The sequence below is a fragment of the Phyllobates terribilis genome, unplaced genomic scaffold (assembly GCF_046119375.1).
Source record: "Phyllobates terribilis strain yellow unplaced genomic scaffold, ASM4611937v1 Scaffold_12__6_contigs__length_324123572, whole genome shotgun sequence".
Taxonomy (NCBI): domain Eukaryota; kingdom Metazoa; phylum Chordata; class Amphibia; order Anura; family Dendrobatidae; genus Phyllobates; species Phyllobates terribilis.
In genome coordinates, this window is record NW_027362772.1 from 250,779,096 (window position 1) to 250,792,676 (window position 13,581).

The following is a 13,581-nucleotide window of genomic DNA, read 5'->3' on the forward strand; positions in this document are numbered from 1 at the left end:
TGGTCCCTTGTCTGTCTATGATCCTGGGGTGCAATCACCGGGAGCCCACCCGATCTCCTCGGGTCGCAGCACAGTGCCCCTCCTGACCAAGGCTGTGCCATGAATTGCAGCACAGCCCTGTTCCATTAAGAAGCCCTCCTCCTCTTCCCATCAAAGTTTTCATCCTCTTAATATATTGCAGTCATCATATTATACAGCACTGTGTACTTACAATTGCTCATTTTATTTTTCTACCCAGTTAATTTTTCTCTTTTCTCTGCTCTATGGAGAAACAGGAAGTCTCTTGTCCCTGCATTTATCATTCCCCTCCAACTCTTGACCCAGAAGCTCCCTCCTCCAGGGACTTGCAGTGATGACTCATACAGAGAAAATTGACCTCCTGTTTCTACATCGAGCTTAGAAGGATTCAGCTAGCCAGTTTTTAATCCCGTGATGTCATAAACCTAATGGAAAAGAGAAGAATTAACTAGGTAGAAAGGCAAAATGAGCAGTTGTAAGTACACAGTGCTGTATAATATGATGACTGCAATATATTAAGAGGATAAACCTTTAATGGGAGAAGGAGTGCTTCTTTAAATGGAGCTGTTTGGAGCAGCACTGTACTGTGGCTTTATAAAGGGAGTCTGTCGCCCCCAAAATGCATAATATACCGACTATACAGTGATATAGGGACTTATCCCCTATAGAAATCCTGTTAGTTGTACAAAGCCTAAGTAAGTTACTTTTAATTCAAATGCAAATGAGAGGACTTCAGTGCACCCTTGGAGTAGATGAGGGTTCATGCCCCAAAACTTCCCCTTCAATTTGCACTTTGGAGATCCCCCTTGCTTCTGGTTGACAAATCTTTCTTGCTCAGAACATAATTACCATATATATAATACAGATACAGTATTTTGCGGATTATAAAATGCACCGGATTATAAGACGCACCCCAAATTTTGGGGTGCAAAATAAGAACTTTTTTAAAAAATAAAATGGTGCGCCTTATAATCCTTTTTACCTGGGGGGCAGTGGTAGTGGAGAGGTGGTCACACATACCGTACTCAGAAGAAGTGTCACTGATGGTGGTGGCTGTGGCAGGGCGATGCTGCGGCCCTGTCCTCAGAAGAAGTGTCATTGATGGCGGCTGCGGCCTTGCGATTCTGCGGTGTTGGGGGTATGTTGCGGCCCCAGCGGTGTTTGGGCGATGCTGCAGCGGACTCCTCGGCGGTGGTTCCCTAGCCTGGTGCTGTGCTTCGGCAAAATGGCCGCTAGAGCATGCGCCGATTGAGATCTCGAGAGACGAGATCTCGATCTGTGCGTTCTCGGGCGGCCATTTTGCCAAAGAACAAAGCAGGGCTATGGACGGATTAGGGAACCGGGACTGCAGTGTTGCACTGCTGCAGCCTCCATAACCTCCTTTATCTGGGACCCCAATCCGACGACGCCCCCAGTAAAATCCGTACATTCGCATTATAAGATGCACCCCCTTTTTCCTCCCAAATTTGGGGGAAAAATGTGTCTTATAAGCCACAAAATACGGTACATATTTTAGAGTGTGTGTGTGTGTGTGTGTGTGTATATATATATATATATATATATATATATATATATATATATATATATATATATATATATATATATATATATATATATATATATATATATATATATATATATATATATATATATATATATATATATATATATATATATTATATATAATATAAAAAAAAATTAGCTATTGAACCCGTTCTACGCCCGGGTGGCGAGCATTTTTATTGGTATATGGTCTCCCATGCTGGTATGTGCTGCCCCCATCCTGTCCCCACCATCCAATCCTGGTATGCGTGGTACCCCTCACCCCACAATGCTGTTATGTGTGGCCCCCTCTTCCCTTTCACACTGTACACACATACAAAAAAAATAAACAATTATACTCACCTTTCTTCTCTGTACTCCAGCGCTGCTGAGTCCTTTTCTGCCGGAGGCCGGGGGAGGAGTGCGGCGCAGGAGCACCGCGCTGTCCGGCGCCATTTTGCTGAAGACACACTGTAAATGCTGTCCGATGCCTTCACTCCGCCCCTGGTCTCCAGCGAAGAGAGGCTCTGCGGCAACGCTCCTCCCGGTCAGGTAAGTATGGCGCCGGAGATCGCGGTATGCGTTCAGTGTCTACGCATACCTTGATCTCCGGCGCCATACACTCCTCTTATCTGTAACGGCTGGATGCGTGCTTCTCTCTGGAGCCAGACTGCGCGTCACGCATGCGCAGTCTATCAAGGCTTCAGATAGAGACACGCATCCCGCTATATATATATATAATATATATATATATATATATATATATATATATATATATATATATATATATATATATATATATATATATATATATATATCGGGACCAAAAGTTTGGACACACCTTCTCATTTAAAGATTTTTCTGTATTTTCATGACTATGAAAATTGTACATTCACACTGAAGGCATCAAAACTATGAATTAACACATGTGGAATTATATACTTAACAAAAAAGTGTGAAACAACTGAAAATATGTCTTATATTCTAGGTTCTTCAAAGTAGCCACCTTTTGCTTTGATGACTGCTTTGCACACTCTTGAAAAAATCTTTTATTTAACTTTTCTTAAAAAACACCAAAAATCCTTGTGATACACGAGTAAGAAGTTCCATGGTTATATCAAGAACCATCCAATATCCTTTAAGGACTATTTAGCTTTAGATAAAAAAAATGGAAGTAGATGACCACAAATGGGCCAGTAAAGTCTTAGACATGATAAATATCCATATACAATATAGACTTAAAACTGCCCTATCTCAAAAAGCCTCGACTGATACTGCCTGTCATGGAGGTTGGCACCCTAATATACGAGTTTGGCGCCCCCATTCAACGGTGGCTGTCCCTCACTTTCCCTGCTATACCCTGATAATGTGAGCTATAAACAGGTAATGAGTGACTGCCTGCTCGAACACAATTTTCATACTATACTAATCGATAAATAAAGAATGCAACATGATGGCAGACTTATCTAATATTCTGGAATTCACCCCAACGCGTTTCCCCTTCCTGTGGGTTCATCAGGAGGCCAAATGTACAGGACTCCACAACATCATGTAAACAGATGCAGCTCGATGGAGGATGTGGCAGGCTATATGCCCCGGCTGCGTTTAAATATTGTGCTCAATCATAGCCCCGTGAATCTCATACACCTACTTCCAATAATGTCCTCCCCACCCTATGTTGTCTCCTGTCTAAAAATTAGGACTGTGCATGCCCAGTTCCCCGGACACTAGAGGTTGCGTCGTCAGCGAGCAGAGCGTATCCCTTTCTAAACCGGAAGTGACGTTTGCGTTCCATCGATGACCCGCAAGGAAATGGAGTCGGCTAAGCTCACGCCTGTATCCCATCGTCACTTCCGGAAATATCTCACTGCTTGCGTACCAGGGTGAGGCGCAGAAGAAAATTGCTGCGTACACACCACCCTCTGCGTTCAACCTTGCGGCGATAGAAGAGGACTCCTCCGCCTATATTTTTTCTCTCAAGGCTTAATCACTATGATAAAAAATAACTCCCCATAATCCAATTGTTACATATCAAGCCCATTAAGGACCAGGGAAGTTCTTATCCCTACAGGGGACCACATATATAAAAGGGGGGGGGGGAGAGTAGATTTTATAGATCCACACAAGGAGACAGAATTAATCAATATGTAAATTTAATATATAGATAGTCATCCTCCAATAGAGAACCTCCAGCTTGGAGGTATAGAGGAGACATCCTTTCAGCAATATATCCTCATAACAGGACATGGGCAGAGGCAGGCCAAACAAAAACCAGGTCAGGCACTAACATGTCGACATATAGAGAACCATACTGTGGGGGTTCTCTCTCTAGTGGTTTTACCCACATAGTCCTTTGGACAAGTACATGTCGCTTTATACACAACCCCCGGATGATATATAGGCAAAAGGGCCAACAAGTGCTCAGCATCTCTGGGAACTCCTTCAAGATTGTTGGAAGACCATTTCCAGTGACTACCTCTTGAAGCTTATCAAGAGAATGCCAAGAGTGTGCAAAGCAGTCATCAAAGCAAAAGAACCTAGAATATAAGACATATTTTCAGTTGTTTCACACTTTTTTGTTAAGTATATAATTCCACATGTGCTAATTCATAGTTTTGATGCCTTCAGTGTGAATGTACAATTTTCACAGTCATGAAAATACAGAAAAATCTTTAAATGAGAAGTTGTGTCCAAACTTTTGGTCTGTACTGTATGTGTGTGTATATATATATATATATATATGTGTGTGTGTGTATATATATATATATATATATATATATATATATATATATATATATATATATATATATATATATATATATATATATATATATGTATGTATATATATGTATGTGTGTGTATATAAAAATTATATTTTATTATTATTATTCCTACATAAAATGTGGCAGTCGTAATCGGACCGACCTGAGGAATCATTTTGCCAGGTGATTTTTACACAACAATAAACACTATTAAAAAAGAACAAATAGGCCAGACAACCTTTTAAGGGTATGTCTACATTTCTAACTCATCACAAATCATAGAAAACCCCTTTAGGGAATTTCATGATTGCACTATACGTATCACAGGAGTGTGTAGGCCAGGGATGTCAAACTCAAACACATAGAGGGCCAAAATTAAAAACTTGGACAAAGTCGTGGGCCAACCAGTATACAGGATAATGGCCCCACATAGTCCTCCATACAGAATAATAGACTCTCATAGTCCTCCATACAGGATAATGGGCCCCCCGCGTAGTCCTCCATACAGGATAATGGGCCCCCCCGCGTAGTCCTCCATACAGGATAATGGGCCCCCCGCGTAGTCCTCCATACAGGATAATGGGCCCCCCGCGTAGTCCTCCATACAGGATAATGGGCCCCCCGCGTAGTCCTCCATACAGGATAATGGGCCCCCCGCGTAGTCCTCCATACAGGATAATGGGCCCCCCGCGTAGTCCTCCATACAGGATAATGGGCCCCCCGCGTAGTCCTCCATACAGGATAATGGGCCCCCCGCGTAGTCCTCCATACAGGATAATGGGCCCCCCGCGTAGTCCTCCATACAGGATAATGGGCCCCCCGCGTAGTCCTCCATACAGGATAATGGGCCCCCCGCGTAGTCCTCCATACAGGATAATGGCCCCCCCGCGTAGTCCTCCATACAGGATAATGGCCCCCCCGCGTAGTCCTCCATACAGGATAATGGCCCCCCCGCGTAGTCCTCCATACAGGATAATGGGCCCACATAAGGGTGGTGGTTCTGGTGTTGCAGGCCAAATAAAACCACCCTGTGGACCAGATTTGGCCCCCAGCCTGGAGTTTCACATGTATAGCTTAGGCCATGCGGTTTGAAGACCTAGGACAACAAACCGCTCCCTATATCTCATCTGACACACGCTGACTTCCTTGTTATCTCTTGTAGGTGTTTCTAATAAATCCATCTTTCATGTTTCAGGTGTTGATGCTGAATCTGTTCCTAGAATTTCCTACGATTCTGTGCCCAGAGAAGACATCAGGCGAGGTCACCTCGGAAATCCTGCTAAGTATTTTCCAGCAAGTCTCATCGTCCTCGAAGAGTATCCCCCTAAGATGTCACCTCCTGTTAGCGGTCGATACCATTTTGATCTCCACTGATAACTTCAATTGGAATTGCAAAATCGCACAAGACTTCGCCTCGCTGCTGATGCACATCATATCGGACGTCAATGACAAGAAGCAGGGGGCAGCTAACAGGCCACTGCGGGTCACGGCCTGCGAATGCCTGCGGGAATTGGAAAATTGCTACCCTGGGCTGCTTTCTCAGAGACTAGAGCAGTTATACACCCTGCAACAGCAAGAGGTTAGCAGCGCACATCAGTCGTACATTGTACTGTACAGCATAGCCTTGAAGAACGCCGTTCAGCTCTTGGCGCAGAAAGACGGGCCGTCTACTGGAGCCATAAAACAGATGCTGATGAGCAATGGCAGCTTCCTATGGAGTGCCACAAAGGACATGAAGGAGTTGCGGGCTGCGTCGGGTGATCAACTGTTCCTGCTCCCATCAGGCAACGAGACTAAAGAACTAAAATCCACCCTGGCGCTTTTATTAGAGGACTCTTATCTCCTTACGTCCGTGTGCCAAAACACCCTATTCTGGCAAGTCATACAGGTGGTGGCTATGGTCCGCACCATATCCCCCGCCATCTTTAAGTCACAGCTTGTACGGTTATTTGGTACAAAGGATATAGCGTGCTTTCACAGTATCCTGCAGATGAAAGCTGTGTTTACAGACAGTCTGTTCACAGCGGAGGACGAGCACTTCCTCCTCCAGAGGCTGGTGGGCATGACGCTGCACCCATTGCTGCCTACGCCCGTCAAGTTATTTTATCTAGACTGCCTATTGCACTTTCCAGAGAACAGACCCCTCAACTCCAACCCTGGCGAGAACCTGCCCGTGCTTCTCACCGTCCAAATGACCTCATCCCTGTTCCCAAACATCTTCGATGATTGCCACACAATGCTCTGCAGACAGAACTTGCTGAGCATGGTTTATCTGGAAAATGAAGGCTTTCATGCCGAGCGGGGCATAGGATACTTATTCGAACACCTCATGTCTCTGTATAGCATGGTGGACAAAAACGTCAGTAGGGAGGTCACTGCCACTTTTTTCCGCGCCACCTACCTATTTGTGCGATACTTTCATTTTTGCGAGCAGCACATGGACAATCTGACCAGAAGTCTCCTCGACCTCTACAAGAACAACAGCACCTTGGCTCCTTATTTTATTAACTTGATTAATCAGACTCAGATCCTGCTGGAGTTTCAGGCTTGGCCAGTGTCTCTGGCCAAAGCTTTACAGAAGCAAATAGTGGACCTTCCTGTGGATGGGACGACTAGGAAGAACCTTCTGTGGCATCTTAAGGTTCTCTCAAGAGTAGCTCAGGAGAATGCCATTCCGCAGACTCATACAGTAAAGTTCCTGAGGAAGGTGGTGGCTCGCTTTGATCTGTGTCTTAATGGAGACTGGGGACTGGGTAACGCTTTGTTGTCTGTGTGCAAACATGTCCTCCAACATGAACATCTCGATAACGTGTTCATGTCTTTGGCGGATCTGTTACAATACATAACGCATCATTTTTCAGACATTGACATTCAAGACCGATCGCGCTTATATTTTATCCTACTTACTAACGTCTCTGAGGAAAAGCTTGGGAAAGTTCTCAACATGTCTCCTATTGATGGCCAAACCAAAGAAAGGTCCTTGTCTTCGATTATGTCAGAAAGTGAAAACTTCTCCATCCTATTGACTGTTCATAGTGCGAAGAACATTCTCCAGTTATGTCCGGTTGATAATAAGGCAAAGGTTTTACCAATTTATCCGGAAGCATCTAAGGAGGACAATAAAGAGACAGAATACACAATCGAAGAACATTACCAACAACTTGCCAATCATCGAACTTCCTTGCTTGCCTTGAATTATCACTTAACTTTCAAAGGCGATGTTGAAGAAAAGTACCGAAAGGTACTCTGTATTATTCTCCAGTTTGAGGTAGCAGATGGTTTTTATGAACCATTAGGCAATATCCATGTTCCCTGTCTCTATGTTGGTCGAAAGCCACCGGTGGTCATGGTCAACTTGGTCCCAAACGACCCTCATCCGACCTACTTCATTGTGAATGCCACGTTTAGCACACCGGATGGACTGACTTATCATACGCAACTTGATCCACTACCTCTTTCATTCTCCGAACTATTTGCCCCATTCCCATTGCCCACGTCTTGCCCCCCGAATGCCCGGTGCCACCTTTTTGACAAGCTTTGGCTTGCCCTAAAACCAGATGATGGAAAAGATAACGAAGAAAGCACGTTCTGCTACGAGATGTCCGAGTCGTCTCTTCCTGATGTTGTGCTGTCTAATTTCTCCAAATATGTTGTGTCCCATCATGATGGTGAATACAAGATTGGTATAGTCCTGCCCCCGAGGTTCCACATATTGATGAGTGCTCAAGTTCAGGATGGCACTGCTCAGTTCCATATCAGAACTGATAACTGGAAGCTACTGCCATACATGAACGCTCATCTACTGGATGTGTCAAGCAACGCGTGACCAAAGACATTGCTCCTTTGCAAAATTTAAGTTGATGACTGCTGCGTCCGCCTCAGAGCTGTGTGCATCTATTATAGCTTTTCTATACCGCAAAAGTTTTATTTCGTATGTTGATCTAAATATAAAAACTAGTATATTATATATTTTTTGGTAAAATGTTTAACCAGTCAGTACATTTTAAAATGAAACATTTGGAGTAAATAATGATTGTGTGTATTGGTTCATTTTATTTTATCACTTAGTTCCTTTAGTTAAAGAAGACCAGTTATTTATGGGGCTGGACCTTATTAGGGCGGAGGGACCAGGTAGTAGGTAGGAGGGACCAGGTAGTAGGTAGGAGGGACCTGGTAGGAGGGACCTGGTAGGAGGTAGGAGGGACCTGGTAGGAGGGACCTGGTAGGAGGGACCTGGTAGGAGGGACCTGGTAGGAGGTAGGAGGGACCTGGTAGGAGGTAGGAGGGACCTGGTAGGAGGGACTTGGTAGTAGGTAGGAGGTTCACCACCTTTTAGGATACGTTCACACCAATGTATTTTCTGTCCGAGGGCTGTCACGTGGAAAATAGGCAGCACAAGGACTAATATTCAATCAATTAGTTCACTTGCACCTTTTTCCATACTGACTATGTGAAAAAAAATTGTAGCAAGCGCTAGTCTCATCTTTTAATTAGTGGGTGCGTGCAAGAAAAAGAATGCAATAGGACACTCCATTGCAGTTATTAGCAGAGAAAGCTGTACTTGGCCTTTTTATAATTTTTTTTTTCTTAATGTATAAATACCAATGAAATTACAGATGGCAGACTGCTGACAATCCGCATGAAAATTCCTCCATATTTTTTTTTTTTTTCTGGATGGAAACCTTACAATTCTTCATAGGCTCAGGTGAACTTAGGCAGAGCGGAGAGTGACTCCTCTATTACAGAGATAGCTGGTCACTTAGTGCCTGTTGACCTACACCCTTACATGCCACCATCTCTACAAAAACAGCAGCTCACAACCAATCACTTATTCTGCAGCTCCGTATAAGAATGGCCTCATGGGAGGGAAGGAAGAGGAGACTGCAACCCTTTTTTTTTTTTTTTTTTTTTTTGGTTGTTCACAAAAATCGCTGGTGGCCACAGCACAGGGGCGCTTTACTCATCTCTTCCTATGAGACTTCCTTAACCGTAGGCGGTAGATGGCATATTAGGATTAAATGTTAAAATAAACTGGCGTCAGTTTATCAGTCTTCAGAACAAAAGACCGGGCAGCTTGAAACTCAACATGCCCAATCCTTTTTTTTTTCCTCCCTGACATTTTCTGACTTTGGTCTCATCTATAAAAACAGAAAAAACTGACTCGCACTTCCAAAACAAAAAATAGGTGTGAACAGGTGCTTACAAGGAACAGCCATATACAACTAACAAAGCAGCACACCGTAACGTATGCTATTCATATTTCATGCTCGCATAACTGCTGTAGTAAATAGAAATAAATGAGAAATCTTAGCACATAAATTGGCCAATTCATGTGTACCTGGTAGCCACGGTAAGGCGTTTCTCAGTGCCAGGACCCTATCAATGTGAACTCCTCTCTAATAGACATCCGTCTGCTTGTGTGTGGGATAATAAGATCCTGCCTCTAGGCCACAGGTGGTTTTAATTGCAGCAGGATCTTATTGTCCCCCACACAAGCAGACATAGTCACTTAGGAGTTCACATTGATAGGGTCCTGGTATTTTGAGAGACGCCTTACCGTGGCTACCAGGTACACATGAATTGGCCAATTTATGCGCTAAGATTTCTCATTTATTTCTATTTTCTACAGCAGTAATGCTATTCATATTTCATGTTTGCATACTTAGCGTTACAGTGGGCTACTTTGGGCTCATCTATGGCTACCTTTAGAAGCCGTCTGAATTTTTTAGAAGTTTTAATATATATCTGCTTATTAACCAATTGCAGTAAAACATGATAGATGTGGCTTCCAGTCAAGATGCCCCATAATGGGTCACACTTATCAATGCTGTCTAATTTTTAGACGGTCTAAATTTATGACTATACAGTCTTAAAGTGTGCCAGATTTATCACAGTGCCGTTTGATAAAGATGGTGTATTTTAAAGGGAGTCTGGCAGCTCAAACTAAGCACGTATTCTTATAGGAGATATATTTCCTATAAAAATTGCACTTTCTAGTGTTTAAAATAGCTTCCTTCATTTTGCAGAGACTACAGTTTAATCAGATATGCTAATTAGAGTGATCAGTGCACCCTTGGTGTGGCCAAGAAGCTCAGTGCCCTGATTTGCCCACTGGTTTTGCATGGCCTTGCCCCCGACACTGGTGATTGACAGCGATGGCGTAAGCTTACTCTGCGGACAGTTCTTTCTCAAAGCAAAGCAGTGCTGTCAGGTGCCAGCAAAGGCGGCAGGGACATGCAAAACCTGTGTGTAGGACAATGCACTGAGCCTCTTGGCCACACCAAGGGTGCACCGAGCATCCTAATTATTTCTGATTAAACTTCAGTTTCTGCAGAACAGAGGAGGCGATTAGACACTTAGGCTGCAATTTTTATAGGGTCTACATACCCTACAAGTCTACATGGTTAGATTATACTGTCAGTTTGGGATGACAGACTGTCCTTATAGGGACTCTTGTCTGCTCAGAATGACTTTTAGAATAAAACCAGCAGGTGAGAAGGTTCCCCTATCTCCAACCTTCTCTAGGACTTTGAAGCCAGAGCTGTCAATCAAAGAAGAGGATGGCTGAGATTGAACAAGCAGGTGGGATGGTGCATTGAAACAATTGGCCAGGCCCTGATGCACTGAGCATCTGTGCTGGATTTGAACAGTCATTCTGTGCTGACAGTCCCTTTTAGACTGTCTCGTCTACGTTTACACCACTTATTAGTTGGCTTAGACATTTTTGCTAAAACCTTGGTGTGTACTAATTGTATGTTAGATTATGTCCCTCTTCTGACAAACTACAGCCCCTGTAAGTGACGTCACGCTCCCTTTTTAGACAAGGTGTAGAAAGTGGCTAAAACACATAGTAAGTATGGTGCAAGTAAAAAAAGACAGTTGTTATCCCAAATTACATGCAAATCCTGTTGTATGTAACGTACCTACGCCCCAGTTTATATAGGAAGTGGATTACTACACTCCGCAACATTGAAATTGCACCACCAAGAATGAAACGTGGAATCATGGCACTCACAGGACAGATAGACACGGTAATGATCGGCACATGATGGAAAAATGGTAACTACGTTTTCATAACATTCAGTACACTGAACACTTACAGCCTCTGAGGAATGTTCTGCCACACTGAATGCACTTGGAGAAATCATCAAGATCCACTGCTGGCAGCTGCCTGTGTCATTTCTGTCGACATGGGAGGTGCTGAAGTCATGGCAGCACGTTTTCGGTCACACAGTCTGCTCACAGTAGCACGAGCAATATGCTATTGGTATTATCTCAAAAAATGGCTCCTGGGACACTTTGGAGAAAAGGCCATACCCAGGGAGGACATATCATTGGTGCAACCAGAGCAGTTGCATAGGGGCCCAAGAGGTAAGAGGGTCCATTTCCAACTCCAAAGCAGAAGGAATTGACCAACTATTGGACTGTAAAGGACCCAGATATTGCTCTTGCACAGGGGCCCTCTTCTGTGTCCACGACCAAATCAATGTAACGCTTGTTGCTAGTGCACCTGAACTGATAACTAGAGGGGTCCGGCACTGTACGTTATACCACCCCACAGCATAAGCCCAGGAGTAGGACTAGGTGTGAGGCTACCTTGTGAAGGCCTCTTCGTGGCGTTGCCCACACAGTCTCCAGACATCACTGCATTCAAGACTAAAGCAGGACTGATGGCTGAAGAGGACAGACCTCCATTCCATCCTTGGCAGGGTGAGCTCACCTGTATATGGGATAGGCAACAAGATGGCTGCCCACCAAACCATCATTCAGCCGACATCTATCTAGTGTGTATAGGGGGGGATTAAAGGTACTTGGTCAGCATAGAATGACTGTTCAAACTAAGCACAGGGGCTCAGTGCAACATAGCGCAGCCAATCGTTTATGTACACCTTCCTATCTACTGTTTTCCCTCTGACTTCATTCACAGAGAAGGGTGTAGATACTGTAGATGTAGGTGGGAAGGTGCCCTCCCCCCCAGTGATGATATCATGTACATCGGGGTGACCGCTGCAGCCAATTACTGGCCTCAGCAGTGATGCTAGCAAGTACTGCAGCCAGTGATTGACTGTAACAATCATGTGGATGTACAAGGTGCTACTGCTGCAGGGAAGTAAAGAAAAACATGCAAGGGCCATTGAGCAGCAGCGGTGGGATAATTGAACAAGAGAGGAGGTTTTGTGTTCTGTTTTTAAAATAAATCGCATACAAACTATTAGAACCTAGATGTTAATTTTTTAATAATTTTATACAGCATGGAAAGTTATGAAACTTTGCAAATGCCTTTATTACAGGATTTGTCTTCATTCCTGTTAAAAAAAAAAAAAAAGTGCATTGATATCAGACTGTACTCACATGGAGTACAGATGATGGCAGTGATGGGTCGTTAAAACGAGCAGATCTTATAGGAGTGTGCACGACAGACCACACATGGAGAGAGCACACACCCATTATATCCCAGGGTATATAGTCAGTTTTCCAAACGGACCAACGGTTTTCATAGAGAAAGGAAAAATCCAGCACACCCTACAGTGGTCCGATTTACGGACCAGACTAGTTCATGTGAATTACAAGCGGCTCCGGCACTCGTCCACGATGCGGATGAGCACACGGGACTAGTCACCTTTGTTTTTAGTTTGGTAGTCTGAACTTGGGCTGAGCCGCCTCTTTCACTGCCAGCAACTGTACTCCAAATGAGTACATTCTGATATCAATGCAGCTGAAGACAAATAGACTGGGGAAGAGCAGGGGTCTGGAATCCACTTACATGCAATTTGTTGTTTTTTTTTGTTTGTTTTTTACAAGACAGATCCCCTATTAAGTGATCTGCAGAGTTTCATAACTTTCCATGCAGGACAAAATTATTAAAGTTTTCTGTTCATACCCAAACCTTGTTCTTTTTATTCTGTGAGTAGTTGTACACTTTTTTGTCCAGAAGAGGGCACTAAAACGGAACGTGTCGACAATCTATATCTACGTCTAATACATGGCCATGTCTGTGCCCAGCTGCTTACAGTCTCAGGGTAGGGGCCCGGTCTGACAATCAAAGTCATTGCAGACAGATTGATTAAGACTGGCATAGCGCGTACAAGTCTTAAAGTGGGTGATCTGGGACTTTTGGGATTTTTTTGCTATGGGACTAAGCGCTTAAAGGCAGGTAATTACTTACAACCTGCCTGTTCTGCCCTGTGAAGATCTCAGACGGCGAATATCCGGCTTCTTTTGACCTCACATGAACAGAGCTGCTCTTTCGACATCATGG

General features: G+C 43.9%; 1 protein-coding gene across 1 annotated transcript; it reads left to right on the top strand.

Moving 5' to 3' along the window:
- The first annotated feature begins 5,521 nt into the window (after positions 1-5,521).
- Positions 5,522-8,364, top strand: AP5B1 (adaptor related protein complex 5 subunit beta 1). The gene has a single exon (XM_073656813.1). The coding sequence runs from the start codon at positions 5,524-5,526 to the stop codon at positions 8,146-8,148; it is 2,625 nt and encodes an 874-aa protein (XP_073512914.1). The 5' UTR covers positions 5,522-5,523; the 3' UTR covers positions 8,149-8,364.
- Positions 8,365-13,581: the final 5,217 nt, after the last annotated feature.